The sequence below is a fragment of the Anopheles coluzzii genome, chromosome X (genome assembly GCF_943734685.1).
Source record: "Anopheles coluzzii chromosome X, AcolN3, whole genome shotgun sequence".
Lineage (NCBI taxonomy): Eukaryota > Metazoa > Arthropoda > Insecta > Diptera > Culicidae > Anopheles > Anopheles coluzzii.
The window spans coordinates 459,656-484,645 of NC_064669.1; the positions used below are offsets into that span (position 1 = coordinate 459,656).

Sequence of the window (24,990 nt, forward strand, 5' to 3'; positions counted from 1 at the left end):
GATTAAGCGGTCGATCCTTAACGTTAACAGACAACAGCTGCCCGGAATCTAAGCCTTGCAAATGTGCGAATGAGGGGAAGAGAGAGTGGAAGGTTGAGAGCATGATAAGTTCATTCATAAGAAAGTCAGAAGATAGACCTGATTCCGGGAAACTATACTGGGGAAGCTTGGGAACGCACTTGGACCAATTAGCATCTGCTCATGGGGGGCTCTTATTTCATTGCGCAAATATAAGCGCAACATATGGCTGGTCAACACAGTTGTTTACATCAGCAGTGCTATTTTTGAAATTCCAATTCATTTCAAAATAAATTTTAAATTAATATAGCAATCGCAGATAAAGACAACCCCCCCCCCCCACCATCACACCTATATCAATCACCAGAGAGCACAATTGCAAGTAGGTGTGAAGAATGGAATAGGCACCAGATGTGGGTTTCCGAAAAGATACATTTTAAGATGGTTATCCTTATAAGGAGCCGTTATAACGACGAGCTATACGAGATGTACGGCGACCTCACTGTCGTGCAGCGTATCAAGCTCGCCAGGCTCCGGTGGCCGTGTTGTACGCATGGAAACGGCCGAGCCAGCCCGTAACGTCGTTTTAGGCCGTTCACAAGGCCAGAGGAGGCGTGGTAGGCCCAAACTAAGGTGGCAAGCTGGCGTGGAGGCGTCCGCCATTAAGGCTGGGGGACTGGTAGACGAAGACGCAAGACCGTGAGCGGTTTCGGACACGTCTGAGGCAGGTCAAGACCGCAAAGCAGTTGTAGTAAGTAAGTAGGGAAGTATTCTTATAAGAATCTGAATACTTATTCTAATCATCGATTTCATAAATTTATCCGTTAATAGAATTAATACAGTTAATAGAGGTATTTCTGTATATTTACGTAATACAACGTAAGTTAGTAAAGTCAGTTAGAGCTCTTTATAAATGCTAGTGATTCTTTTTGAGAAAACTTCTGTCAACTATGCTTTGCAGTTGAAGCTGGTTTCGTTTCAGTGAAGAAAGTTCCGCAAATGGTAACATGGAATTGAATAATTATGTTTTGTCTATAGTAGCGCAGCACTTGTTGCAATAGTTTCATCCCGGCATTCGAAACGGCATGCTTTTTAAACTGCACGCCGTGTGGCTGGAGGGAGTAGAACGTAATTGGGTTCTCGAACCATCCGGTCCCTGCGTTGGATCATTACCATCGATGATCTGTTTAGTGCGGGTGGCCATAGTGATATCTGCTCCACACCTCTCGTCTTTTGCAGCTTACCTTTTATTTGCAGTGGCATTTGCTTACTCAATCCTGCGCTTTGAACGGGCGTGCGTGCGGATGTTTGTCGCCGGTGCGATGAGCTTGAAGAATATATGATTTCCGCAGCAGCACCGCGAAAGTACGCGGAAAGTGCAAACCGTTCTGGATAGTGCCGGCGGGCAGCTCTAGAACGAAAATAATTGCCTCGTCGGTCTTGAGGGTGCCTACCGGCTGCCTACGGTTGCGCTGTTGTTATGCAAGTCTTAATCAGTTCGTAAACAATCATCGGACCCATTCAGTGAGATTGTTTATCTTTACTGCGAGTACATAAGACAGCGCGGAAGAAGTTATGGTGGTAGTCGGCTGTAAGAGTTCCGTGAAGAACGTTCGGAAGGACTGTACTGTTCTGGAGAGTAGAGTTCATATAGTCTGAAGTGTTTAAGATGAAGTGACGTAGAATTAGTGATTTTGGTGTACAATTTGAATTGCATCTTCTACACCGTTTTAGAGCCAGGTGCCTTTTTTCCTCTATTCGGACCATTTCATAACCCACATTGGTCGGGTCAATCGACACGCTAGAAAAAATATCTTACAGAATCGCGGTAGTTCAATTCTGATGCTTAATTAAACATCTGATAGTGCTTGCTAGCACGCGATTATAAAAATAATCGAAATCAATGTTGTTATAATGTCATCCGCCATCAAATATTAGGTCATACTCTGGTGTATTAATGCGTACTGTGTTCTTTTGTCGTCGTAATGTTTTAAATCCCTGGCCTAGAACGGAAAATCTATTCAACCATTTTAGTGTTTTTTTTTTTACATTGCTATCAATCCGTTTTATAGAATTAGAATTAGAATTTACTTAGAACAATGTGGCAAATAATACGTATCCGTTATTATCTTGCTTTTGAGAGAACACGAACTTTTAAAGCTCCGTAAAAGCTTGTACAGCGGTCTAGTTTTGAGCTTTGTGGGTATTTTTGTACCTTTTTGCGTACCATTTTAGCAATGTTAGTTCCCCATGTCCGTAGATGTTCGTGTCATGGGTTTGGTGTCTCATGTGGACCGAGCATTCGATGCGTACAGAGATAGTCCACTCCATTAGTGACTTAAGGCCCTATCACATTGAGCATTTGGAGGAATGAAATTCATTCGATATAACGAATGATCGATATAAAAGATAAAGTTTGAATGCTAATTTGCAAAATCAAACTAAACGTGCACTTACAGTAGTTTCTATCACTGTCTAGCACAGGATTGAATTGTTTTGGAGTAAGTGACCGACTGCTTGATTGCTGTTTGACACCCGCTAAGCTAAGCTACCCCCACGCAGTCTGCGGCCGGATTGTACGATCGCGTAGCCGAAACTCTCAACTCAAAGACCTTCCCCCCCCCCCCCCCCCCCTTTGTGCTTTGTGGCAGCGACATCTGCCGATTGCTTTCCGGTACCACCGGGGAGCTTTTTTGCCCGTCGGGAGGGGATTTTCCGCCGGATCGGCGGGAACAACGACCAGTCCTGCGAAGGTGCAGCTAATTTGGAAAGCAAACAAACGCAAATTCTGGAATGCTGGCAGCTGTGACCCATCTCTCCATCTCCTCTCTCTCTCTCTCTCTTTGCCCGTGAGCAATGAGTACATGGTAGAGCCTAGATGTCCCAGCGTGGGCAATTAATTGTTGGTTCCCGCTTCCGGTTGGTTACTTTGTTTGGTCTACGCGACACACGGCCAACTTCCGTTGCTTTTACAAAAGATTAAGACGAAGTAAAACAAAACGCACACACACACACACACACGACAGTATCCTCCCGTCTCGAAAGAGCGAAGGCTCCCGGTTAGTTGCGCTGCACGGATATCGCGGTTCGCACAGTGCCAGTGCCGGTCAGGGCGACTGCGCACTGCTCGTTCGCTCGCTCCCCGGGATGCAACTCTCCTGCCAGGCTGGCTGGCTGGCTGGCTGGCTCGCTCGTTATGTAAGTGGCGCCCAAAAATTCCACGACGCTCTCGGATGCTGGGCTGTGAGATGCTGGCTGGCTGAGAGCCGGGAGAGAACCGGCCAGATGCCGAACGGCGGATGCGCCGCGATTATGTGTGAGGACGAGATGAAAATCTGCTCCTGGCTCGTGGATGCCACCAGTTACAGATGTACCGTTCGCGTGATTGGCTGCACCGCAGGCCAGGTCTGGTAGTGTTCGTTGGTGAACGGCCAACGGGGTGGAGTGGAGGGAGGAGCGCGCGCGACGACAGTCGAACGCAACAAAAAAAAAAAAAAAAACCCCATCACCACCACCTTTTCGTAGAGATCACTCCTCATTCCACGCACACCCACCCACACCTTCCCATTCTTCCCCAATCCTTGTGTGCTCGCCAGGAACGCCGACGGGTAGGGTTTCCGGTGCAGGGTTGGGGCCATACGCGTGGCCACGGCAGCTTTTCTGCGGCTGGCGTTCCGCCGCTGGACCTCTCACCAACCAACACTGCACGCCCATCAAGCGCATCGATCAACACGCGGCGGAAATGCCTAAACGCGTTCGGACGAAAGCACTTGCCAACGACGCAATTTGCCCCCCCTACAGCACCAGCAATAGTGAGCAGGGCTGGCCGAGGCTCTGCTTTTGTGTGTGTATGTGTGTGTGTGTGTGTAATTGCGTTTGCGTGCGTGTGAATGCCGTTGGTGCGCAAAAAGTAACAGAAACAGGAAAGAAAGCAAATCACACACGCACGCACGTCGTGATTCTTGAGCCACCGTGTGCAACCCACTGGTGGACGATTTGGTGGAGAGAAACAAAAACAAACAAGAAGAAGACACAAAACGAAAAAAAGGGTGTAGGCAGCCACGGAAAACCACGGTGCACACCTACATGTACAGCGGGCGGATGATATACGCAGTACCGAAAAGCTGTGAAAATTAAGCTTTTGGTTCAGTGTGTGTGTGTGTGTGCCGCCGCATGTTGAAGTGAGTGTAAATGTACACGTTTGTACAGTGAAGGGGGGGTTTTTTTTGGGTGCATTCCCGATTTTCTTTGCCAAAAAGGGAGGATGCCTTAACCCTACTTCTATGTAGGTGTCGCCATGTATGTGTCCGACATATGCGTCGACCCTTTTCGACCCACTGTACCGTGTGTGTGTGTGTGTGTGTCCATGTGCCCCATTCGGGCAAAGCGAGTGACTTTATAGGGCGTGGGCGACTACATGCTGGATTATGAAGGGGTAGAAGAGGGTGAAGAGTGGAGAAGGATCACAGTGGAGGGGGATGGTCGTCCGAAAGTCGTCCGGACGTATATATTTGAATCTTCACAAAACGCACATATACATCGACCTCAGCTACATATACATATGTATAGTCGATGGGCATAACGCCTCCAGATCTTTCTACTCTCCTCGCCTCTCTCTCTCTGTCTCTCCCTCTCTTTTCTTTCTCTCTCTCTCTCTCTCTCTTTCTCTTTCTCTCTTTGTCTAAGCTCCCACTCCCATCCCCTCCCTCCCTTCCTACCCCATCACCCTCAACCCCTTTTACCCGTCAAACGGTCTATATCAAAGTGTCACCATTTTCGCAATCGCACAAACTCCATTCATTTCTTCATCTTTTTTTTTTCTCTTTGCGGTTTTTTGATGGCAGATTTTGTTTGGAGACTCAAAGTGTAACCGACAGTGTGTGCTCGCATCATGAGTAAGGGATATAAGAGAAGATGCTAAACCAGTGACCGCCCAGGCTTGCCGCGTGACCTGTGACCGCGGACATTGTGCTGTGTGTACGTGCGTGAAAAGAAGCTTGTGTGCGTGTGTGTGCGCGCGTGTGTGTGTGTCTTGTGTGCTGGTGTTTTGTGTTTCCCTCGAATCTGTCGCGCAAAATCTTATCCCCCCCCCCCCCTTCCCGAACCAACAAACAAACAAACGAGAAAACGCACACACACACAACAAAAAAAAAACCGAACCTGTATGATAACTTAACACCAGCTAACCTCAACCATGTATCAAGAGCAATGCTTGCGGGTGCGGACGGACGAAGAAGCAGAAGCAACGGCAGGAGCAGCAGCAGCAGCGCCCCCATCATCGATTAGCTTGGCCGCGTGTGCACCGGTGCGGGTGCGTTGCCCACCCTAGGAGGGCGGCCGTCAGGGTTGGCGGGCGGTCCACCAGGACCACCAACGGACACGGAAACTTCCGGCGGAAACTTAAAGCGTAGCAGGGCTTCACAACGCGGTGCGCTTAACTTTTTAAATCTCTGCCCGCCCCCCCCCCCCCACCTCCCACCCGCTGTGCGCTCCCTTCGCCGTCTCCTTGTTCCCCCGAGTTTTCGGGCACCGCCCCACCGTAGCGCGCCGGGGGAAAAGGATCGAGTTTTGTCGGAGAGAAAAAAAAAATAGCGGACAGAAAAAGGAACAAACAGCTTCCGAAGAACAGTTTTGTGCCACAAACTTGCCCAAGTACTTGCCCAAGAGACTTGCGAAACAAAGTGAAGCTGGCCCAGTATGCCCCAGGCGTTGGCTTATTACTGGATGTAAAAAAACAAAAACAAAAAAAAAAAAAAACGTGTGTGCGTGATTGTGAGGCAGCAAAGTGTCGTTCGCTGGTGCAAGCTTCTTAGCAAAACTTGCTTAATCGAATCGTTAGCGGACTGTGAGTTTTTTTTTGTTGTTGGGGGGGGGTTTTGCGCCTGCGGAAACTCCAACACAAACACACACCGAGCGGGTCCGCTCTGGGGCGGAGGGGCGTGAGCTGCACGGCAGCGTTGGACGGTTCCGGCAGGCGAGCCGGGGCCGGAGGAACATCATACGCCACCGGGCGGTACAGGATGGTGGTGGCGGCGGCGGAACCGCGCCGGAACCGGGGCAGTGGCCGGTCGCACCGCTGTCTGGTCGCGCTGGCCGGGCTCGGCGTGCGGCTGGGCCTGATCGTACCCCTGCTGACGGTACCGCTCTTCCTGGGCATCGGTAAGTTGTGGGTGAGGGAGACGGGTCCGTTGGTCACATATGGAGGGCTGGCCGGGGTCAGCAAACAGCTGCTCAATGGCGTTATTCCACTAGGGACTTGGGAGCGAGTGGAGTCCCCAAGCGACAGCTTAGCATATGGTAGTCAGAGGGAAGGAAAATGTGCATCATTGGGGCAAGAAACGTTAGGGCATAAGGCAAGAGACTCCACACGGGAGCTAATCTCCGGACTAGATTTGGAGAAAAAAAACAAACTGTGCCGTAGAGAACTTCGCTTTTACCCGTTCACACGTGAAGCACACCCAGGGGCACACCTTGAAAGCAAATAGCCCACCCAAGGAGACGTGGCAATGCTGTGGGGAGAGACGCGCAGGAACGCCAGCAATTTCGCAGAAGCCAGTGGAAAATATGGCCTGAAAACGGTGCAAAGGGTGGAGGCGTCGGGGGAAGAAGAGGAGGTATTGCAAAACCGTGGGTCGAGAAAACAATAATGGTTTGAATATTGGACTTCGATTTCAATCAAATAAACTCCCTCTGCCTTCTGCTCCCTCCCTCCAACCCATCCCGCGCCCAGCCAGCTCCATCCCATGAATGAGCGAGCGGAAAGCTGTTTGCAAAAATTGATACAAATAAGGGAAGAGGGAGTGGCGGGAAGAGGGAAAAGGATACGAACGCGATTAGATGTGAGCTGAGAGCCGAGAGAGGTCGGAGAACAAACGGGGTGAGCTTAAACGCGACACTCAGACACCGGAGACTGAGTAGATAAGGGCAGCACTCGCAGCAGCCGAGAGCTGCGAGCGCTCGCACAAAAGCTCTCGCGCGCCCTCTTAAATCAATAAACAGCTTTTTCCGTGCGAAGCTCTGCTCGAGCTCTGCGTGTGCGTCGAGCGGACACTCGCTCTCTCTCTCTCTTTCTCTCTCGTACACAATCACACGCCTCGTTCGCTCGAAAATGGGCGAAATTTTTGGGAACTTTATGAGCAAAAGATTTCGAAACCAAATCGGCACGCAGTGACGACGCACCATGCGCAGGCGCAGGCTTCCACCTCCCCCCACCCCTTACTCCCTCAGCCCTAAAAACGTTCCATTCATCAAAACAGCGATGGGTGTAATCTGTCCTTGAAAACGAACGGGAGGGTATCAAAGGGGCAGGAGGAGGAGGAGGAGTACGGGAGGAAGAAGGTTTAGGTAGTGGAGTTTTTCGAAAGACGCCCCAGCGGCTAGGCGAACGCCCCCCGATGGCCACGGTGGCGTTTGCTGTATTGGCCAATTCGAGGTTAGGTTTTATTTCCTGAATGCTGCTGAATGTCTGAATGACTTTACCTGGGAAGAAGAAGCTGGGACTTCCGATATCGGGACACGGGCGTACCAGATTTTCGATGAACATGCTGTACCACAATTTTCATTCTATTTTTCTTCCACTTACCCACACACACACACACACATAAAATCCTTCCCTAGCGCACGGTGAGGAGCAGACAACGGAGATCACGTCGGAGGGCGTCGGGCACTACAACGGCAAGTCGGAGCAATCGGGGCCGCCGGGGCCGAATCAGCTCGGCGCAGCCTGGCAGATATTCGGCTCGAACTCGATGCGGCAGCCGGGGGGCGAGGGCCGGGTCGTCAAGACGAAGCCGCGCAAACCGAAACCCTACCAGAAGGACATCCGGCCGCAGCTGCCGCCGGGTAAGATCATGATGGCGCCGCCCCGACGGCGCACCTTCCACCAGGCGACCCAGTACCCGAAGAACGCCTCGATCGCGATCGACCGTAGCGCGGGGCTGTCGCACCACCCGATCGGGAGCCACGCGGCCGGTGGCAACGTGTACGGCTCGATGTCGCACTACGACACGGTGTACGGTATACGGGGGGTCGAGCGGCGAGACAACGATGGCTTCCGGCCGTTCGAGCGGTACGGGCCGAGCGCACACCTGGGCCACTACCACATCCATCCGGACGATGACATATTCCGGCCGGACGAGGAGCTGCTGATGGAGTCGGGCGGCGGCGGCGGCGGCGGAGCGGGTGCCGCCGGCAAGGCGGACGGGCTGGCCGGGATCGAGAGCTGCGACATCAAGTGCGAGCCGCGCGAGTTCACCTGCGACAAGAGCTGCGCCTGCATCCACATGGATCTGCACTGCGACGGGCAGGCCGACTGCGTGCTGACCGAGGACGAGCAGAACTGCGAGATAGTGCACCAGCGGCTGGCCCAGCAGATCAAGGACAACTGCGAGACGAGCGGCACGCACGTGATCTGCGCCACCACGCACACCTGCATCTCGCGCGACTGGCTGTGCGACGGGGACGACGACTGCGGCGACTACACGGACGAGACGCACTGCGGCAACCGGCACGACTGCACCGAGGAGAAGTTCGAGTGCCAGAACGGGATGTGCATACCGCGCGACTGGGTGTGCGACGGCGACAACGACTGCAACGACCTGTCGGACGAGAAGAACTGCACCAAACAGTAAGTAGTGGCCATTGCGGAGGCGGTTGCGACTGCGGGGAAGAGGGGGGGGGGGGGAGAGCGGTTTGAATGGCAAGTGGAGCGGGGCACTGTGAGCTGCTTCAAGGACGGCTCATCCAAGCCAACCAACTCTGTTTGATTCAATTAATTAGAGACATCTGCTGGTGGCATTCCATGTTACGGCTAGATGAAATCGCCCGTAGGACCTGAGCTGTTGTGAGTGTTTCCCCGGAAAAGGCTCAATTGCAGGTGCCTAAGGTGCTCCGGACGCCTGAAGTAACCGCACGGTAAAGCCCGGTAGTTACAGGTTGGCTATCCCTATCAAACAAAACCTGACATGGAAAAAAAAACCTTGGAAGGTCAAATCGACGACCCAGTCGACCCAAGACTTGTCGAAGTTGCACTGGGCGGGACTGAAATTCCAAGCAGGAAGACTCCTATTTCTGACATTGCACTTCAAACAAACGTCAGCACTGCCGCTGGACGTGCACCTACACCAGCTTGATTTAATTAATTAACACAATTGCCAACAATTGCCAATGTGCCAACTGTGCTTGTGATGTCCTGTAAAGCATACATATTACGGATCCCAGGGAGTTTAGCAGTTTGGAGCGAACATTCATTACCCCGACCGTGAACTTGAACTAGTTGCCTTCATTAGTGCTCGGCACTCGGCAATCGAAACCTGGGCTGGAAGTTGTTTGCTACCTTTTCGCCCTGCCTCCCCCGAGGGTGGGCCTAGCCCGCTTAACCCATAAACACATGTTGCTAGCTTCACCCAGGGAAAGCCTAGCGCGTGGCTGGGTTTCACGTTAATTGGGAAGGCTTAATGGTGCGTTTCAATTTAACGATGTTTACCCCGGCTGCGCTGCTTAATGAGCTGCTTTTGAAGTGTGCATCCGTGTGCTCTCTGCCATTCTCTAATCCCCTTCGTCATCTTTGCCATCATACCTTAACCTGTCTTCTCCGCCGCAGATGTACGCGGGACGAGTTCCGGTGCAAGGATGGGTCCTGCATCTCGGCCTCGTTCCAGTGCGACGGCGAGACGGACTGTATCGACGAGTCGGACGAGGCGAACTGCGACCGGCCGATGCAGAGCTGCCCGGAGGGCGAATTCAAGTGCAAGGGCGCCCTGGGCGGTATGGGCGGCCCGGGCGGCCGCTGCGTCCTGATGCGGTTCCGGTGCGACGGCGACAACGACTGCGGCGACTGGAGCGACGAGGAGAACTGTGCGAAGAAGCAGGTCGACTGCATGATCAACGAGTTCAAGTGCGACGATGGCGACTGCATTCCGCTGCAGTGGCGCTGCGACGACAAGCAGGACTGCAACAACGGCGAGGACGAGAAGAACTGCCCGGTGGATCGGATCGCCGGGCGGACCTGCTCGCCGGACGAGTATACGTGCAAGGATGGCCGCTGCATACTGGTAAGCTTTGTTTAAGGGCGTTTTTGTGTGTGTGTGTGTGTGTGTGTGTGTGTGTGTGTGTGTGTGTGTGTGTGTGTGTGTGTGTGTGTGTGTGTGTGTGTGTGTGTGTGTGTGTGTGTGTGTGTGTGTGTGATATCTGGATGAATCCGAATGCGTCCAGACGACTCCGAATCATTACAGACGACTTCAAATAGTTCTTGTAAAGTGATTCCAAGCGATAAGAATAGGTTGGATACGTCGGGACGAGCTCGGTGTTGACATCACTCCAGACGACTCTAGGTGACTCGTAATGGTTTCAGACGACTCCGAATAGTTTTGGTTGCGTGAGTTTGACTGCATTGAATTTCGAAGCGTCGGAACAGCACTAGATGAGTCTGGATTGTACAGGTTGAATCCATAAGACTCCAAATGACTGACGCCTCGGAATGATTCTAGCTGGATGACGCTGTTCAACAAGCTGTGCTGCTTGTCCCTCGTTTCGTTTGTGTTCTGGAGTTGTTTGATGAGTTCATTTGCCTATTTTTCCGTAGCGATCCTGGGTGTGCGATGGTTCGGCCGACTGTCGGCGCGGCGAAGACGAGCAGGACTGCGACATCAAGTGTGAGCTGAACCAGTTCCTGTGTCCCTCGGGCAGCCGAAATAGTACGCGCGATTCGTAAGTACCACACAGCCACAAGTCTTTCCGAAGACCTTCCGAAAACTGGCATCTAACGCGGACGGTCGATGTTTCCCCATTTTGCAGCAGCGTGTGCATCAACCAGAAGCACGTGTGTGACGGCCACACCGACTGTGCGAACGGCGAGGACGAGATGCGCTGCCCGATCGTGCACCCGTGCGGGGCCCACTCGCGCTGCGAGCAGCTCTGCATCACGGCGTACAGCGGTCGGGAGGAGTGCATGTGCCGGCCGGGGTACCTGCTCCACGGCAACGGCTACAACTGCACCGACATCGACGAGTGCAGCATCACGAGCAATCCGGTCTGCTCGCAGGAGTGTCTGAACGTGGCGGGCAGCTTCCGGTGCTCCTGCCAGCCCGGCTACGTGCTGCGGCCGGACCAGCGCACCTGCAAGGCGGTCGGCGGCTCGGTGAAGCTGCTGATGGCGAACCGGGCCGACATACGGCAGGTGTCGCTCAGCAACAACCAGTACACCTCGATCGCGAAGGGCCTGCCGAACGCGATCGCGCTCGACTACCACTACCGGCAGGATCTGCTGTTCTGGACGGACGTGTCGATCGACGTGATCAAGCGGTCGCACCTGAACGGGAGCGGCGTCCGGGACGTCATCAAGTGGGGGCTGGAGTCGCCGGGCGGGCTGGCAGTGGACTGGATACACGATCTGCTGTTCTGGACGGATTCGGGCACGCGCCGCGTCGAGGTGTCGACGCTCGACGGCCAGATGCGGGCGGTGATTGCGGCGAGCGATCTGGACAAGCCGCGCGCGATCGCGGTCCATCCGGGCCGGGCGCTGGTGTTCTGGACCGACTGGGGCACGGCGCCGAAGATCGAGCGCGCGTTCATGGACGGGTCCGACCGGCAGACGATCATCGCGGAGGCCATCTTCTGGCCGAACGGGCTCACGATCGACTACACCAGCAGCCGGATCTACTGGGCGGACGCGAAGCACGTGATCGAGAGCGCCAACTTTGACGGGCGGGCCAGGCGCAAAATCCTGAGCAACAACCTGCCGCACCCGTTCGCGCTCGCCCTGTTCGAGGACTCGATGTACTGGACGGACTGGCATACGAAAACCATCTCGACCGCGAGCAAGGTGAACGGGCGCGGCTTCCGCGTCGTGCACGAGGGGCTCCACTTCCCGATGGGCATCCAGAGCTACCATCCGTCCCGCCAGCCCGACTTCACCAACCGGTGCGCGGCGGACAAGAACGGCCGCAAAGGGGGCTGCTCGCATCTGTGCCTGCCGGCCCGCACGCACCGCCGCTGCGCCTGCCCGATCGGGCTGACGCTGCGCCCGGACCAGAAGACCTGCTCGACCGTGCCGGACAAGCTGCTGCTGATCGCGCGCAAGAAGGACGTCCGGGTGCGGCAGCTCGATGCGGCCAACCCGGTCGACATGGTGCTGCCGCTCGACGGCATCAAGTCGACCGTCGCCGTCGACTGGTGCAGCCGCACGAACGTCATCTACTGGACGGACGTCGGCAAGAGCATGATCAGCCGGGCGTTCATCAACGGCAGCCAGCAGGAGGCGATCGTGAAGGCGAACCTGATCTCGCCCGCCGGTCTCGCCCTCGACTGGGTGACGGACAAGATCTACTGGACGGATCCGGGCACGAACCGCATCGAGGCGGCGACGACCGACGGGCGCCAGCGGGCGCTGCTGATCTGGGAGCGGCTGGACAAACCGCGCGACATCGTGGTGCACCCGGGGGAGGGCTACATGTTCTGGTCGGACTGGGGCTCGAACCCGCTGATCGAGCGGGCCGGGATGGACGGTACCGGCCGGTTCACGCTCGTGTCGGAGAATCTGCAGTGGCCGAACGGGCTGGCGCTGGACGTGGACAAGCAGCGGCTGTACTTCCTGGACGGTGGTACGAAATCGCTCGAGTACGTCAACTACGACGGCACCGGGCGCAACCGGCTCATCACCGAGGGGCTGAAGCACCCGTTCGGGCTGGACGTGTACGAGAAGCGCGTCTACTGGACGGACTGGGACACGCACAGCATCCAGGTGGCGAACATGTACAACGGGCACGATCGGCGCACGATACTCGCGAACAACACCGACCTGATGGACATACGCGTGTTTCACCGGAACAGGCGCGACTCGCGCAACCCGTGCGCCCACAAGAACGGTGGCTGCTCCTACATCTGTCTGCTGAACCCGACCAGCTACAGCTGTGCCTGCCCGATCGGTATCCAGCTGAAGGTAAGGGGTTGCCACTCGGGAGATTTTGCCCGAGCAGTTGCTCTAATCATTCATTTGTCTTTCGTTCCTTCTCCTCGTTGGCGGGCACCAGGATAATGGTAAAACGTGCAAGAGCGGCCCCTCCAACTATCTGGTGTTTGCGCACCGTACCGAGGTGCGGCAGGTGTCGCTCGACAGTGACTATCAGATCGACGTGGTGCTGCCGCTGCCCCCGATCTCGAACGTGGTCACGCTGGACGTCGATCGGCGCACGGGCGAGATCTACTGGGCGGACACGATCGAGGACGTGATCATGCGCTCCACGCCGGACGGCATGCGCATCAAGCAGATCTACAGCGAGAGCATGACCAGCGTGGACGGGCTCGTGATCGACTCGATCGGGCGCAAGGTAAGCGAGGCAGCTGGATCTTCCCGGGGCCTAGGGCATTAAGGAGACTAAACTCTCCCGTCTCTCCCCCCCCCTTCCCCCCCCCCCCCCCCCCCCAATTTCCAGCTGTACTGGACCGACGCCGGGCGGAAGGTGCTGGAGGTGAGCGACCTGGAGGAGGGCATACGCAGTGCGCTGGTGTGGAAGGATCTGGAGCAGCCGCGGGGCATCGCGCTCGACTACGAGTCGGGCTACCTGTTCTGGTCGGACTGGGGCGCCAACCCGCGCATCGAGCGGGCCGACATGGACGGGGAGAACCGGGTCGATCTGATCACGGAGGGGCTCGGCTGGCCGAACGGGCTGGCCGTCGATCGGGCGGCAAAGCGGATCTACTGGGCCGACGCACAGATGAAGACGATCGAGTCGTGCACGCTGAGCGGTGGGGCGCGCACCAAGGTGGTGGAAAATTTGCCCCACCCGTACGCGCTCGCCGTCACCGGGCGCACCATCTACTGGACGGATTGGATCACCAAGGCGCTCCACTCGGTGCCGAAGGGCAACCCGGCCCACATCCGGAACGTTACGCACGGGCTGGAGGGCCTGATGGATGTGAAGGTGGTGCAGGAGGACGAGGAGCGCCATCTGGAGAATGTGTGCGGGGCGGGCAACGGGGGCTGCTCGCACCTGTGCCTGCGCAATCCGACCGGCTACTCGTGCAAATGTCCGACCGGGCTGACGATGCGGGAAGGCAGCACGACCGACTGTAAAACCCTGCCGGACGTAAGTGGACACATTATTCTTCACAGTTTGCTATGTTGTTTTTATCACTATCTGTGTTATCCTTTGCTTCTTTGTTCTGGTATATTAACTACCTCATGTTACTCAAAGAGGTACTATTTGTGTATTGATGTGGCTAGGGCGATATGTGACCCAAAAGGTTCGGTAATTCATTATCTCTACATCCAGATAGATTTATACTTTTAACATTTTTCTAGTACTACTACTCTATTACAAGTTACTAGGACCACTTAACGGAGGCTTGATAAAATGTCTATCTTTAGTTTAAGTCTCTTTCTGGTTTGCAATTATTGAGGCCTAATTTTGAACTGAGCTCAGCTGCTGCGCCCACTAATACTGGAGAACATATTATTTTCTGTTTATTTCGTTAGTCAACATCCTGCTACTAACATGTTAGTTGTGGATGTTGTGTGTAGACATTTAATTCTGACTTGTACCCAACTGTATCGAGCAGAAACATGGTAATGACATGACACCTGCAAGTAAGCAACGTACGCAGGTAATCTGCCTTAACTGAACTGTAAAGAAATTCCCCTTTAAATCCCTTTGCTTTGTAAGAACAGACAGATTTTTCTGGCGTCTAGGCTCTAAAGCCCACGCTAAAGGACACAATCCCCAGGAAGAAATAACGTAACTAACAGTCTCGAGTAGTTGATCTTGGAGATAATCACCTGTGATCAGAAGAATGTCCTCCACAGAGCAGGCACTGCTCTCCCCGACAAGAACTCACTGGCCCAAATGGTCCCGTGAGTTCAACGAAACGAGAGTAAGGAACATGTCAGCTATTGTGACTAATAGACCATTCGAAGAAATCGGAAAAGAACGAACAGATCAGCAGAAGGAGTCATTTACTGATATGGAAGCTGTCCAGGCAGGCAGTCCAGGCCGGGCAGTGTCCAGGCTTTCAATCTCGGGTTGGGATGGATTTTTTTCCATTTCTGACGTGTATACAATACATGAGTACTTTCAGTTAGGGAATTAAAATGAAATGAAATAATGCAACCAACATCTCTCCCCCGCCTCTTCACAACCAGGAGTACCTGCTGATTGCATTGCGCTCGGGCATTGGGCGCATCTCGCTCGACACGCCGGACCTGTTCGATGTGGTGCTACCAATCGAGGGCGTGCACGGTGCGGTCGTGCTGGACTACCACTTCGACAGCATGTACGTGTTCTACGCCGACGTGAACGTGGACGCGATCCGGCGCGTCAACATGCACAACTACTCCGACACGCAGGTGATCGTATCGAGCGGGCTGAACACACCGAACGGCATCGCGGTCGACTGGCTCGCAGACAACCTGTACTGGACGGACACGGCCCTGAAGAAGATCGAGGTCGCCCGGCTGGACGGCTCGTGCCGGAAGGCCATTCTAACCGACGGACTGGACGATCCGCGCTCGATCATCCTCTATCCGAAGCGGGGCTTCGTCTTCTGGGCCGACTGGGGCCAAACGCCCAAGATCGAGCGGGCGTACATGGACGGGTCCGAGCGGCGCAGCATAGTCGACTTCGAGCTCGGCTTCCCGACCGGCCTGGCCATCGACTTCGACGCGAAGAAGCTGTACTGGGCGGACGCACTGCAGGATCGGATCGAGCTGTGCGACTTCGACGGGCGCCGGCGCCAGCAGGTGGTGTCGCACGCGACCCATCCGTTCGGGTTCACGCTCACCGCGACGCACCTGTACTGGACCGACTGGTACAACAAGTCGGTACTGCGCGCACCGAAGCACAGCGTGTCGAGCGTCGAGGTGGCACGGTTCAGCTTGCGCGGTGCGCTCGAGATACGGGCCGTGTCGGGGCAGCGGCAACCGCACGACTGGAACCCGTGCCGCAGCGACAACGGCGGCTGCTCGCACCTGTGCCTGTACGCCGAGACGCGGTACGTGTGCGGCTGCCCGGACATACCGGACGCACATCACTGCGACCCCGAGCCGGCCATCCTCGTGGCGATGAAGCCGAACGACGAGATGCTGTCGGCGAGCGAGGAGAAACCGCCCCACTCGAACGGCTCGATCGTGCTGAGCAGCAGCCGAATGCACGCGCAGCTAGTCATCATAGCGACCGCCATCTTGGCCGGGCTGCTTATCATCGTCATCATCGCCATCTTAGGTAATTCGGACGCGTAATTTCAACCAGCGGCAGGAGTTCAGGCTAGACTAGCAGACAGCGCACATTGCTTCGCACAGACACTCTAGTGATGGGTAGATTCGGCTTTTGTGATGCAGGGAGATATGCGATATGCATGCAAATCGCGATGATTTTCGGACGATTCTAGTCGAATTCTGAAGGATTCTAGACGAATTAGGCACAATTTTGAATTCTGGATGGTTTTGGACGAATCCAGACGATTGTGGATAATTTATAGCGAGACCAACAACGAGTTCAGACAAGTTAGGACCTTTTTTCGATGAATGCAAATTAATCCATACAAGTCAATTCGGCATGAGTCCGGATGTCTCGAGACTAGTCCATACGACGCATCCGGCAACATCTTTATTCGTCCGTGATAGTCCAGTCATCCAGAGTCATTTGGATTCATCCGGAACCATCCAGGCGCGTTTGTCAGATTCGTCGAGGTTCGTCAAGAATTGCCGAATCAAATCGGGGTTTCCTGAATTGTAACCAAATTCAAGATTTCAAAAGCTGAGGTCGGAAAAGATCCTCGACTCCATTGCGGATCACCCATCACCCTAACACCCACGCACGCACGCACTCACATACACTCCTCCGCTACGCCTGTCGCTTGGGCTTGGATGATTGGTAAAACTTGGAATATTGTGATGTGATGTGCTTTCACCTTTCCAGTGCTGATTGTCAACTCGAAACGCAAGCAGAGTAAGAAAAGCTCGCGCAGTGCCAGCGACGTGCTGACCTTTACCAACCCGAACTACAACGGCATCGAGGGTCTCTGCCAGACCGGCGATTCCGGCTCGTCGCGCAACACCATCTGGAAGCGGCTGAAGTACGATCGGGCACAGGTCGGTTTTTTTTTCTTCGGGCACAGTCACAGCCTGAAGTCGCCTCAGAACCTGAACTAATCCCTTGCCTTCACTTCCCAACAGGAGCGTGTTTTTGAGGAGAAGTATCTGGGCGTCCAGCATCACGGTACCAGCAACGGTAGCTACCTAGCGTCGACGCCCACGTCCCAGATAACACCGGTGTCGGCTGTTCTGCCCGTCTAAAGCGTTCTAAGCTTTTCGGGGGCATGCCAGTCCTTGTGGGTGTATAGTTCCTGCTGTTCGCACGAGGCGATTCATTGACGATACCCGAATTCCGAACACATCTAAGGGCAGGCTGAGGACGAGCGGCATGGGAAAGGGGTTGTTTTTACTCTCCTTCCTGCCGGTATCTCCTCTTGCAGTTCTGCTACTGGCGAGGAAGACAAAAAAACCTAAAACCACATACATATACATATATATATATATTAGAGAACAGAGCCCTGAGAGGAAAACGGAACACGAACCTTAAACTGCTCAAGCAAGAATGTTATATACATTACAGACTGGGACACAAATTGGGAATGTTATGACTATTACAGGCAGCTAAATCACAACATCGTTAAATCGAAAAGAAAGAAACAAACAAAAAAAACACACACACACACATTACAGAACTTTACAGAATATTAAGATAACATTTCAATTCAATGAAATATTCTATAGCGTTTGCAACGCAGCAGCAACTCGTTGCTAGATGGTGTCCCCGGGCAGTGGCCTTGGGGAGCCTGCGGGGAGGAAATGTACTGGAAAAGCTGTGAGCTAAAATACATACCGGTGGTCCGGCACCAACCAGTTGGTCCCCACAGGTTTAGGGTCATTCGTTTCCGTTTGATACTTCCGTTTGAAGCGTTGCATACTCCCATACATATGCGTAAACATGCTGTGAACTATCCCGGTGGTGGCGAAAGAGATAAAAATATAGACGAAAAGGGAAAGAGAGAGAGAGAAAGGGAAAGAGAGAGAGAGAGAAAGAGTAGTCGCACCACCGACAAAACAAACCGTAAAGCAAACGATTCCATTACACGTTTGTCAAACAACACATCTTTGCCCACATCGGGCCATCTTTTCCACCTACGCTCGGTTCACTGTATCCATTCAAAAAAGAAAAAGAAGAAGAAGAAGAAGAAGATGTTGATGATGTTTAGGAGATATGCACAAAACAATACTGGCAGAGATTGCTGAGACCTCCTAAAAGATGATCTTTTGCTCCAGCAAGAAGCTGTCGTCTTAATATCTTCGTGCGTGTGTGCGTGCATGGCTGTGTAAATACACCCACCCATACACATTCACACACACACACACACACACTCAACGCAAACACGCAAAGACATTCGAGCAGCAATTACCGCCAGGTTGGATGCGGGGAAGGGTGACCTACGCGAACCCGTTTTAGAAGCTAAATTTGTATATTTGTAGGTGATCTGTACACGTGTACTATGTGTTTTCAATTCATTCTGCATGAATTTGTATCTAAGGAAGAGTAAAAGGAAGGAGACGACGAAGAAGGATGAAGAATACAAAATACCATACCACGAAATGAAGAGAAAGAGGAAGAAAACAGCAACAAACATACACAAATAAAGCAAACAAACAAGGGCAACGAGATCGTGGTGGTAGAGGGCGAGGGCGAACTTGATACGACTATATAGGAGGCTGTGTTGTGTACCAATCTGACGTGTGGGTGCGCGCGTATGTGTGTATGTGTGTGTGTGTGTGTGTAAGTGACGGTTCTAGTGGCGAACGTTACTTAGCAAGCGCTTGCACTTTGCTTGCTAGACGTCAGCGTACGTCAGACGGTTGGATCTGTACAGTGGGGAGGGCCGCATCGCCTCTTGTCCCCGTGCGTCGGTGGCTCCGGACTGCGGGACCAGCGTAAGAGGTGGTGCGTTAACATCCAACGTCTCAAAATTCGGTTGTTAATTAGTGGATGTGTCTATAATCGTACACACACACACACTCACACACAGACACACCCCGCGGCAGCTCAAAACTCATAACTCGAGTGGCAACGCATGTTGTGCTCCGAGGTTTACTACGTTATTAGTAGCGATACATTAGAGCGACGGCTCAGGCTCGAGCTTGAGCAAACAAACAGACAAACGAACAAAAATGGAGGGGCCGACACCAGGCAGCCGCAGCCGAAGTTTGGCCCCGGATGCGGACGCTCTGGTCGCTCGCAGGACGCGTTACGGCGTTCTTCGTTCAGTTTTACCCAAAGCACACTTGTTTCAAAGCTACCAAGCGCTGCTCTGTTTAGCATGTTGAGACTATTGACTGATTATCGATGTATGTATCTAGTTTAACCGGACGACGATGTTGGAGGGGCGGGTGGTATGGGGGCTGTGCAAGGGATGGTTTGATGCAAACCAACGCCACCCGTGGACGTGGTCGGAACGATGAGTAAAGGGGACGAACGCAGCTTTACGATTCTTGGTGGTCTTTGTGGTGATCGGGTCCTCGGTGCACCGACCTTGGACGATTGGCTGGAGCTGGGCACATCGAGTTTAAACTTTTTGTTGTTTTGCGGGATTTAAGGATACCGAAGGATACAAACCCCAAAACACTGCTCATACCTCCCCTCCCCTCTGTTGGCGACCGAACGTTTTGCCGCGTGGTTTGGTGTGCCCCGTCTGGGGGCCCTACCCGACAGGGGAAGGAGAGATTGAAACAAAACAAAAAAAAGAAATTAAGAAAAGCCAAGCAAATACGGAACAAACTTATTTGTAAATACTGTGTGCTACAAGGGCAAAACACAAACACACATGCACATATTACACTTTACACAAACAAACAGAGCAACATGGCGAGATTGTCATCGGAGTAGTGTGTTGACGTGCAGCAATCAACACAGTTGATTGACAGTGCAACAACGTGCCAAACATCGAATCGGATCGATTAGACGAGTTTTAGGTTTGTTCGTTAGCTTGCAGCGCGCACTTGGGGACAGCAGGCGAAACCTGCGGGGCCCAGTCTAGCTCCAATTTTCTGTGGATACACTCAGCGGTAGCTTTCTCGCCTGCATGCAGCCGGCTGGGTGGAGGTGGACACTGTCGGTGGTCCGTTTGCACTGCTTACGGCGCCAGAGGCTCAAGAAGGTTGTGCACACAACCTGGAACGCTTTAAGCAGATGCATCACGGGCACCAACAGGCGTGTACCCGTGCCTACCAGTGCGCTGCGTTTGCTGCGTGCTACAGCCGAGTGTCTCCTTACGCCCGCGGGTTTCCGAGCCGTCTCCGAAGGCGTGTGGAATGCGTCGAAGAATTCGAAGGAGAAGAAAAAACAACACTTAAACAGTTGAAGACAGTGTGAGGACAACAATTGAACATTACCTTTCCAAAAATATTCTAAAAAGCTGCATAATGTTTGCACGACTGTTTTACCGCTCACGTTCAACACATCGTAAGAGATACTCACCAGGACAACTCGACCAGTCTGCTTGCTAACTGTCTGCACAACACAAACGGAAACGGCACAGAAAACAGGCAAAAGTACACAATCTCAATCTTGGTAAAAGGAGCAGACAAACAATGCATCAAACTGTTGCATTGCGAGTAACTAATAACTTTACGGTACTTGAAACACAGGGCAATACATTCTAACCGGACGGTGTCTATCGTTTCCATAGCTGTGCGTGTGTGGCAAGATTGGGCAGCAGAGGCCGAACTCCTAGCAAGCTCTACGCTCCCGCAAAGCAAACCGTTGCTGCGGCAAACTTGGCACCAGCTTGGTGCCCTCAATCAAGGGGCTCTACATTGAGGCTCACACTAGGGGGCCAGGTTTGACCCCACCCCGAACGGTTTACGGGTGCGCTTTAGGGGCGTTTGTTGATTGTTGCAAAAACGAAGAAGAAAAAAAAACTCATTTGCCTCATCGTTCATACAATCTGTTCGAACGTGTTACTATTCTCTTGGCTCAAGACCTGAACTGGAACAACAGCAGTTACTACTTGGTACTTAGCGTGGCTAAACGTCAAGTTTAAGATTAAAAAAAATAAATAAAGTAAACACAAAAAACAACAAAACCAAAAGAAGCGACGGGCTGTTTGCGATGTTAAATTGCGAGTGGTGGGGAGGAAAGGGCAACATAAACAAAGCAAACAAAAACACAGAAGCGAAAACGCATGCATTCATGCTAGGTTTTTTGAATCCGCGAAACGCATCATCAGAATGCGCGTTTTAGTGCAGCCGTACCGTGGGAAGGTGCGGATTTTGGTTTGTTTGTGCTGAGTAGCGTGTCGGGGAAGCAACACAACAACACAAATGCATGTTTTTTCGGGAAATTTACGATAGGGTTGGTAAGCGACGGTGACGCTCCACAGGGCAATGGTAGAAGTGCGCTCGGGGCAATCACGCTCAATGGCTCTAGAGGGATTCGCTGCTGGCACTTCCATTGTTGCCCGCTGCACGCTGCATGGGCGAGGTGCGGCTAGTGCGCCGCGGGGCGAAGGTGTTGGAGTATTTTATTAATTTATTTGTTTGTGTTACTTTTTTACGGACACAGTATATGATATCATCGGGAAGGTTACAAATCGGCCGTCCCAGTTTATATATGTAAAAATAAAATGAAAAACACAAACACACACACACACACGCAAAGAAAAGCCACAGGCTTAAATAAAGGCAACGGGAAAGAAATCCATTGGATGGGTCGCGTTGGGTATGCGAACGAATCTCGCGGAGTGAAATTTGCGCAAGGCTCTACAAATTTTATTGTCGCCGAGATATTCGCAGGGGGGGGGGTATATGACAACAACAAAAACAAACACTCACATACACACTGAGATTTAGTATAAGCAAGAGGCTCGGTATGGGGCATAGAGAGAGAGAGAGAGAGAGAGAGAGAGAAAGAGAGAGAGAGAGAGAGAGAGAGAGAAACCATAGCGTAGAGCGTTCCAAATGCTACAACAGTAAATGAATTATGATGTAAAACGGATGTGAATAATTTATTACCTACCTTATATAGTGTTATAAGGATAATACAAGTTTTGGCAGGGTTATAGACAAACAAACAAAAAAAAAAACTGGCTTGTGAACAAACAAAATGGGGGAGACCGAAGAAAGCCGCAACGCTTCGTTCGGATCTCTTGTTTGATGCTCATTTTAAACATTATTTGTAGGGTATATCTTAGGAGGTCCAGTTAAAGTGGACAGTAAGGATCATCTACGCAATGCATTTAACGAAAGGAAAAAAAAAAGACAACAGTACGTATGATTTTTGCTAACACACAGTGTGAACACAATACTACAACACTGCAACAGTCGGTGCAAAGCAAACAGAGCAAACCTACACTAACAAACACATGAGAGATTTTGCGATGGGAAACGAAGGAAAAGGCGTTCCAACCGTAACTCTGGTACACGAACCAGGTGCATGCTAATGCCGTTCGGATAAGGTTTAGAAAGGCAAAACTAAACACACACACACACACATACGCACTCACAGACAAACACATAAACCAAACACAGATCACATTTACAAGCGAGTGAAACAGAGAGAATCGAAGAATGATATAATGGTTGAATGGAGGCGGTACCGCGCATCTAACGTAAGATTGATTGTAATGGGGAAGTATAAAAATTTGATAACCTCGAAGAGGGCATAGCAAGAGCGTAGCAAACAAAACGAGCAACAACAAAAAAAAACGAAGACGAGTCAAACGATACACAAACACACACACACATGAAGGTCAGTGAGTCTAACTCACAAATGATTCAGATGATATTTATATTTTTAAAAAGAAAAACCAAACAAAAAAGTGAATAGTCCTGCATTTATTAGGAACAAAAGAGGAAAAAAGTCGTTTAAACTACAAACAAAAAAAAGAACAGCATGCGGAATGGGCAAATGCCGTTGGCGTGGACAGAGTGGAACAGATTGAACGGTGGTAGAGCGAGAAAGCGGAGGGAAACAGCGAAAACAATTGAGCGGACACGAGCAAATAAAAGGGGAAAAAAAGATAAGTGGTGGAAGAAACCAGTTCTCAAATCAATGTATATTAGGAATTTAACAAGACAAACCAATACCAGAAAACACAAAATCGCAAAGAAAACAACACCATACACAATACAGACACACACACACACAGACAAATGCAAAAAAATCGAAGCAACAACAAAAAAAAAAACAAGATGAGAAAATATGTTAAGGTATTCTGACACACCAATCAGCTCAACTAAAAGCAACTGGATGACAGGGGAGAAACAAAGGGAAACGAACCTGCCATCACACACAGAAGCAAAGCTACAACAAAAATAAGGTACGTGAATGGAAGAGCCAGCAAACGAGTGACGAAACACAAGCAAGCAAACAAGCAAACAAACAATAAACTAGATGATGTGAAATGCGAAATTGGACAAACAGAAACACAAGCGATGAAAAACAAAAGAATGCGAGGGATATTGAAGCGATGTACGCTGCAGCAGCACAGGCCGGCATGGCGATGGCCGAGCATTTGACAGTGACACAACAACAAAACCCCCAATGAACACAGCACAGCTGGTAGCTAGCGGCCGTAACGTAACCCTATCTACAACCGTTACTTTTGAAAGGGCTGTTAAGTTCCATATATCCTTGTTGTGGTGTAACGCGGTGTTTGCAAATAAGTTAATTGAGCAACAAAAGTGGTATTCATTACCACGTGGTGGTCTGGTTCGGTTGTGAGGCGCAAGGCAGATGTTGTTCATCCACGACGGATGCAGCGAAATGCATGGATTTGGACTAATTTTGATAACTTATTCACTACGAAAATCAACCGAGTGAGGCGTGCACGTGTTAGTAGAATTGATGCAACGGAATGCTTGCTTGATAAGACAGTTTAGTGTTTTACAGGGAGGTTTTTTTTTTTCTTTTCACAAGCACAACGGTCAGGCCTTAGTACTCGGCGAGTACATTTAGTATGGTTCTGTTGTATTTTTGTTACGAAAACAGAATAATGTTCTTCAAAGCTCATGTTATCCATTATGTTAACTGATTTCTTGACAGTAACAACCGCACACATTCATATCCGTAAACACACAAACACACACACACACACACACAAACGCGAACATCGAAAACAAAGAATGAAAACACGGATCTAAATAGTTACGTAAGCATTCCGACACATACTAACTAATGCTGAATATTTCGATCACAACAATTACCTAGCGAATTGTGCAGTGTGCTGCAGGGAAGCCGCCATTTTCTACCACTGGAGAAATCCTAGGCCAGCTGACACACTCACGAATACACTCAACCACACACACACACACACACATACTCACAGACGCACATCCAGACACGTTGAAGCCATTGGCAGGTGGACTCGGCTCGGCTTGTCGAGGGGCGCATGTCACGGACGTGGCTCACGCACGGCACCGGATGACAAACCGGTCGCCGTGCGCGATGCCGCCCCACGGAGCGAGAGCAGTGATACGGTAGGCAGGGAGGAAACGGGAGGGAAAGTTGCGGTGGCGGATGAACAAACCACTAAAGAAAACTGAATAACATTGTAATGATAAAGAGAAAGAAAAATTAAATATTAATAAATGTATTTTAAATGTTAAAAAAAAAACTTTCTGATGCTCGCGCTGTGCTGCTTTGGATTGTTTCTATTTACTTTCTATACTTTACGTTCTTTTATGTTTGTGCGTCAGGTCAGTCTCCACCGCTCAAATGACACTCTTCGATGGAGACGCCTAGTGCCTAGTGAACAGTGCAACAGCATTTGTCTGCTAATTTGAGGAGCACCAATGGTTAACACTGGTTGGATTGCATAAAAAAAAGTAAAGCCATACATCTGTGGTACCCCTCTAAAGCTGGCTAAACTCGGAATATTTAAAATATTTTTATCATCACAGTCATCCCCATCACACAGGCTGATAGGAAC

The 24,990-nt window shown here is 51.6% G+C and overlaps 1 protein-coding gene across 2 annotated transcripts; it reads left to right on the forward strand.

The window, feature by feature from the left end:
• Positions 1-3,264: 3,264 nt before the first annotated feature.
• LOC120950101 (low-density lipoprotein receptor-related protein 4) lies at positions 3,265-21,862 on the forward strand. Of its 2 annotated transcripts, none has more exons than XM_040367878.2 (11): positions 3,265-3,423; positions 4,863-6,177; positions 7,636-8,644; positions 9,620-10,070; positions 10,601-10,725; positions 10,816-12,955; positions 13,047-13,343; positions 13,449-14,102; positions 15,155-16,232; positions 16,929-17,101; positions 17,186-21,862. In XM_040367878.2, the coding sequence occupies exons 2-11, from the start codon at positions 6,039-6,041 to the stop codon at positions 17,303-17,305; spliced, it is 6,186 nt and encodes a 2,061-aa protein (XP_040223812.2). In that variant the 5' UTR covers positions 3,265-3,423; positions 4,863-6,038; the 3' UTR covers positions 17,306-21,862. The 2 variants fall into 2 exon arrangements, with proteins under 2 accessions (XP_040223812.2, XP_040223803.2); XM_040367869.2 differs by having other exon boundaries at positions 3,266-3,423; positions 10,813-12,955.
• Positions 21,863-24,990: the final 3,128 nt, after the last annotated feature.